Source organism: Sinocyclocheilus anshuiensis, unplaced genomic scaffold (genome assembly GCF_001515605.1).
Source record: "Sinocyclocheilus anshuiensis isolate Anshui unplaced genomic scaffold, SAMN03320099.WGS_v1.1 scaffold670, whole genome shotgun sequence".
Taxonomy (NCBI): Eukaryota; Metazoa; Chordata; class Actinopteri; order Cypriniformes; family Cyprinidae; genus Sinocyclocheilus; species Sinocyclocheilus anshuiensis.
This window is the reverse complement of record NW_015546062.1, coordinates 169,931-176,252: the sequence shown is the minus strand read 5'-3', so window position 1 is coordinate 176,252 and position 6,322 is coordinate 169,931. Positions and strand designations below refer to the sequence as shown.

The window sequence follows — 6,322 nt, the reverse complement described above, 5'->3', positions numbered from 1 at the left end:
AGAACTAATGTACAAACGTTTCACTAGAAGTTTCACTGGCAGTAAAAACCCTTGAATGCTTCTCGACATTTACCCAGTTGCTTTGCTTTTTCAGAGTCATCATGTCAGATGAAGTCAATGTCTTTATGGACCCTTTCCTCAAAATCTACATAAATCCTGATCATATAGAAGTAGCCGATAACCTCACTGAATCCTTTCACGAGGACATTGTGTTGAAAGCGCAACAGAGAGACACAGGATTGTTGGAGTCCCTGGGAATCGTCCAGTCAAAACTCATTAAAACTATGGAGAAACAGCCAGAGAAACCAAAACAAAGTAGTTCATTACTGGACATTGTTGAATCAAAACTTAATGATGTGAAGGAAAGAGAGAGGCTGAGAGAAAAAAAGCAGAGTGATAAAAAAAAGCAAGCAGAGAAAGAAGTGATACATATAACAAATGAAACAACTGAAGATCAGTCAGAAAAAGCTGAAATGTGTCATTTTGACATGGTACAGATGGCAAAATGTCTTAAGGAGCAAAATGAGCGAACCGAGGCTGAGGAACCATGTGAAGTGACAACAGAACAACAACACGTGAGAGAAAAAAAGCAGAGTGATAAAGAAAAGCAAGCAGAGAAAGAAGTGATACATATAACAAATGAAACAACTGAAGATCAGTCAGAAAAAGCTGAAATGTGTCATTTTGACATGGTACAGATGGCAAAATGTCTTGAGGAGCAAAATGAGCAAACCGCGGCTGAGGAACCATGTGAAGTGACCACAGAACAACAACACGTGAAGGCTGTTGATAAAGAGGAGCAAAGAGAGCCAAAAATTTCAGTTCCGATGACAAATGAGGAAGCAAAGGAAATGATTGAGTGTGGAAAAGCTACAGACATTCACAAAACAAAACAACCTGACAGTGTCGAAACAGACCATTTTCAAGAGCCACAAACTGCTGTAATGGAAAAAGATTTTTTGACAGAAAAACCTAATAAGACTAATCTCAGTGAACCATCAAATAAAGTCACTACTAAAGAGGAAAATGAGGAGGTTATGGAGATACAGAAGCAAGAATTGCTCAGTGGAGCAGTGTGTCCAGATGCCAAGAAGTCACAAGATGACACAGATAATGTGTTTCTGTGTAAAGCAAAAGAGAACATGCATTTAAAATCAGAAAGCACTGAGAAGAGGGAAAGTATAAACACAACACCTAAAAAGCAAGAAGAGGAGCATGTATATGAAGTACCTGATGTTATACTCACTAGTTCTGCTGAATACGTTTATGAAACAGAAAGTGTTAAAGAACAACTGAAGAAACTGGACAACGTCACACTTCACATTGCTGTTACAGGATCAACTGGAGCAGGGAAATCCAGCTTTATCAATGCAATACGAGGTCTGAAACCTGACGACGTCAATGCAGCTCCCACAGGAGTGACTGAGACGACAATGACATTAACAGTGTACGCACATCCTACAATGCCCAATGTAAAATTATGGGATCTGCCAGGGACTGGAAGTCCCAAATTTAAAGCCAAAAAATATCTAAAGGAGGTGAAACTTGACACCTTTGACTTCTTCATCATCATCTCCTCAGAGAGATTCAAAGAAAACGACGTCATGCTGGCTAAAGCAATTAAAGAGAAGAAGAAGTTGTTCTACTTTCTCCGCTCGAAGATTGACAATGACATTCAAGCGGAATCTCAAAGGAAAGACTTTGATGAGCAGAAAGTTCTCTCACATATTCGTGAGGACTGCCATAGAAACCTTAAAGATATTGATAACCCAAAACCAAAAATTTTCCTGATTTCCTCTTTTGAATTGCACAAATATGATTTTCAAACCCTCGTCGACACACTGGAGAAGCAGCTACCTGCTCACAAGAGAGATGCTTTGATTTTGTCCTTGCCAATATACTCCTCCAAGATTCTGGATGAGAAAATCGAACTGTTTATGAAGCAAACCTGGTCGGCAGCCGTCGCCTCTGGGTCCATTGCTGTGGCTCCAGTGCCTGGTCTTTCCATGGCTTGTGATGCTGCCATTTTGCTGGCTTTCTTCACCAAGTGTTACTATGCGTTCGGTCTGAATGATGAATCAATAGATAAGCTTTCGGTGAGAGTCAACAATCCATCCCTCAAATCTGTAAGAAAGTCACCTCTAGTGATCGCTATTGGGCAAAAGAAACTCAGTAATAAGGAGCTATCAGCACTGACAAATAGGGAAGCAGCAGTTAAATTTGCGTGGAGCATGGTTCCTGTTGTAGGGAGTAAAAAAACTGCAGAAATGTCTTACTCCGCAACACTGACCCTTCTGCGAGCAGGAGTTCAGGATCTCGCTGATACAGCCAAAGAAGTGCTGAAAGTGGCAGGTCTGACTGATGTCTACTGAAATCACAGATTGAGATCAGTCAAGAGGTCATGCCATTGATCATTTTTGTTAGGCCTTTTAGACATTTTGTGTAAGGTCACATTCACTCATAACATACTCAAAGTATGTTGCTGTCATTCAAGAAGCTGAGCTGCATGTACTGTATCTACTGACTGTTCTGGACATGTGTTTCTTTATTATCTTAATGTAATGTATAAATGTATGTCTTAAATTGCTTTTGTTCATTGATTTACTTCCTATAAAACATGCCTATAAACATTTATATCATGGACTAAATGTGGACTAAATGGACTAAATGTGACCCTGGACCACAAAACCAGTCATAAGTCGCTTGGGTATATTTGTAGCAATAGACAGAAAAACATTGTATGGGTCAAAATTATCAATTTTTTTTTTATGCCAAAAATCATTAGGATATTAAGTAAAGATCATGTTCCATGAAGATATTTTGTAAATTTCCTACCATAAATATATCAAAACGTCATGTTTGATTAGTAATATGCATTACTAAGAACTTCATTTGGACAACTTTAAAGGCGATTTTCTCAGTAAAAAACCCTAACCCTCACTTTGCACCCTCAGATTCCAGACTTTCAAATAGCTGTATTTCTGCCAAATATTGTCATATCCTAACAAACCATACATCAATGGAAAGCTTATTTATTCAGTTTTCAGATGATGTATAAATCTAAATTTCGAGAAATTGACCCTTATGGTTTTGACCCTGGTTTTGTGGTCCAGGGTCACAAATGTGTTGTTTGTTAGATTGTGTGCTGAGTGTGTGTGTAGAAATTAAGCTACCACTACTGTATGTCCTCTATTTATAAACTATTTACTTTTATATATAAACTATTTACAGGAATCTGGTCACAATTAGCTGACAGTTTAATTTTTCATTGTTTATTTTTCTGTCTGATTTTTAATGATGTATAGGCTAATGTCTCATATTAAAAATTAAACGGTGTGTAGATTTTATTATAAAAACATTAACTCGTTTTTAATCAGCAGCGACAAAAACTGAAGCATGGTTAAACGCTTTGCAATAGGCAATTCCTTAGTCGCTTAATATATAACCAAATAGTGTGTCAGAATTTTTTTTTTACAGTTTCATGACTCACGAAGCGGAAATCGAAACCATGAATTGAGCAAACATATCTTTGTTTTATTTACAACTTTGAAAAATCATTACAGTGTAACCAATACATAAAAAAGAGACAAAAGACACAATAATCGTATGCTTATTTTTGCTAATGCATTTAATAAACCAAGTAATGTGATTTTGAAAATACAGCGTTGCTTTGCCGCGCTGATTTGATTGGCTGTGTGGACTGTCACTCATCTGTCATAAGTTTCGTTTCCCCAACATAATGTATAAATGTATAAATAAAAAAAAAGCTATTTCGCCCATATTATGGGCGGGTTTTGTTGTGAAAACCAGGCAACCCTGGCACGCAGAGTTACGATCTATCACAGCGCGTGAGTGAGTACCACATTGAGATCTCTCTCGTGCGAAATAGTAAAGCTATTAAAACGATTAATATATGCTCCTCCTTTAACATTTTCATATAATATAAAAAAACAATAATAATAATAAATAATGGTATATTTTCTGTATTCAAATTTACATTGTAATATCCTATGGAAATGGAAATATATGTATAATATGTATTTGTATGTAAACTGATGCTTATGTTGTGGTAGGTGTAGCGAAATCCACTTTGTCTACGTGATTGGTGGATTCGCTCATGGGCTGCCCTATCCGCAGCCAGTGGGAGGGTATATAGGCTGTTTGGCTTGACTGAATGGGGTCTCGATTTCGTTTGTTGCTTTGTGTCATCTTTAGTTGACAGTCAGAGCAGCACGCCAACGAGGTTCGGTGGCTGGCATTTTGAGGGAGGTTGCCCTTCAGCAGGTAAGCGTTAAACCTTGACGGTTGCATTTACCAGTACTCGCTCGTATTGAATGGGTATTGTGTATTGTTTACAGTTAGCGGGTCGGGCTAGGCTGGTTAGTACAGCGGCTACAGAGGCTTGTCTGTCTATGTGGATGCGGTCGTGTCTCCCCAGCATAAACACTGTTTCCAGATCAGTTTAAACTAAATGAGCAACTAACATGTATGCTTATCTGCTCGCCTGAGTTGGAGAACTTTTCTTTTCACGGTAGGAGCATTTCTTGAAATGGAGAATTGGGTATTTTTTTTAGATATTATAGGGTTTGCTTTTTAATAATTGCTCTGTTAAATTTGTAATACAGACCGTCTGGGTCGTATCCTGGGGCGATTATAGCTCTGTGGTGGCGACGCAGGAATCACTCCCCGGAGACGCTGTTGCTTTTATTTAATAAAGTAGTTGAAATTTATTTTGTGTGCGTGTGTGTGGTGATGCATTGAGGTTTATGTAGAGTGTGTGTGGTTTGCCTTTTGTGTGGTGAGTCGTTGGTTTATTAAGTACATAAATTGTTTTTTTATTTTCTTTGGTGTGGTTGTTTTGAATTGTGGATTCTGTTCTTTTTCTTTTGATGATTGTACTGTAATTTAATCGGAGTTAATCGGAGTTAATAAGGGGAGGTGACTTGCTGTGGAGGCTGTATTATGCCAACTTGGCCGTATTCCCTGCTGGTAAGCCTCGGCTTCTGCACCAGGACACTTGTGTTGACGACCCTGGTTATCTTTTCTTACTGTATCTCTATAAGTTTGTCTTGTCTTGAGGGGGCATTTTTGGTCTTTGTATTTTCAACTATCTTTAATAAAATGTGTACCTTTTTTATATCTACGTCTCCTGCCTACTGCTAGTGAACTAACCTGTGTGCTTTCAGAAAGTACTTTATTTGGTATTGGTCCCTGGGCCATACCCAGGGTGGCGTAGTCGCTTGGTATTAATTAGAACTCGTTCCCTCCCCCTGCCACATTATGTACCCTCTTTTTTTTTTTTCCCTTTCCTTTTCTTTTTCCTTGTTCCTTCTTGTTGAGGCATGTGAAATGTTTTTGTTATATAGTGAGATATGGCACTGTACATGCTACTTGTTGACAAAGCATTATAAAAAATAAAATTAAAAAAAATCTCTCTCGTGCCATCTTGCCCTTGAAAGCGAGAATGATAAATTTTCTTGAGGAAGCAGCACTGGCCTGATCGTTCAATTAGCTGATTATAGTTTTAGGGAGGGCTGAGACGACAAATAGGGGGGCTTAAGCCCACCTAAAAAGGGTCTAGAACCGCCCCTGAGCCAAGTGATTCTGGTGAATATATCAGCTACAAACTGATATATTTCTTCCAGAGGAGTGCAGGCGCATCCTTATTAAGTTTCATAAAGAGATATACTGACACCTGCTGCATGTACATTGTACTGCAATTTTGTGTTTGCTTTGCCTTGGCTAAGAACCGCTGTGGAAAGTATGACATATATTTTCAAAGACATCCGAACAAACTGGTTTGTGACATGAAAACTTTCCATGGGAAAGTCACAGTAAACTTCACTGCGAGAATCTACAGACTTCCGTTAAACCTTGACGGTTGCATTTACCAGTACTCGCTCGTATTGAATGGGTATTGAGTATTGTTTACAGTTAGCGGGTCGGGCTAGGCTGGTTAGTACAGCGGCTACAGAGGCTTGTCTGTCTATGTGGATGCGGTCGTGTCTCCCCAGCATAAACACTGTTTCCAGATCAGTTTAAACTAAATGAGCAACTAACATGTACGCTTATCTGCTCGCCTGAGTTGGAGAACTTTTCTGTTCACGGTAGGCGCATTTCTTGAAATGGAGAATTGGGCATTTTTTTTTAGATATTATAGGGTTTGCTTTTAATAATTGCTCTGTTCAATTTGTAATACAGACCGTCTGGGTCGTATCCTGGGGCAATTATAGCTCTGTGGTGGCGACGCAGGAATCACTCTCCGGAGACGCTGTTGCTTTTATTTAATAAAGTAGTTGAAATTTATTTTGTGTGCGTGTGG

At 38.8% G+C, this 6,322-nt stretch overlaps 1 protein-coding gene across 1 annotated transcript; it reads left to right on the top strand.

The window, feature by feature from the left end:
* The first annotated feature begins 284 nt into the window (after positions 1-284).
* Positions 285-2,372, top strand: LOC107699461 (interferon-inducible GTPase 5-like). The gene is made up of 2 exons (XM_016500712.1): positions 285-554; positions 591-2,372. Exons 1-2 carry the CDS (start codon positions 285-287, stop codon positions 2,370-2,372), a joined length of 2,052 nt encoding a protein of 683 aa, XP_016356198.1.
* The last annotated feature ends 3,950 nt before the right edge of the window (positions 2,373-6,322 follow it).

Coding starts and splice junctions, on each gene's coding strand:
- LOC107699461 (XM_016500712.1), top strand. CDS start 285: ATGGAGAAACAGCCAGAGAAACCAAAACAAAGTAGTTCATTACTGGAC. Junction 555..590: donor AGGCTGAGGAACCATGTGAA/GTGACAACAGAA, acceptor AGAGAAAAAAAG/CAGAGTGATAAAGAAAAGCA.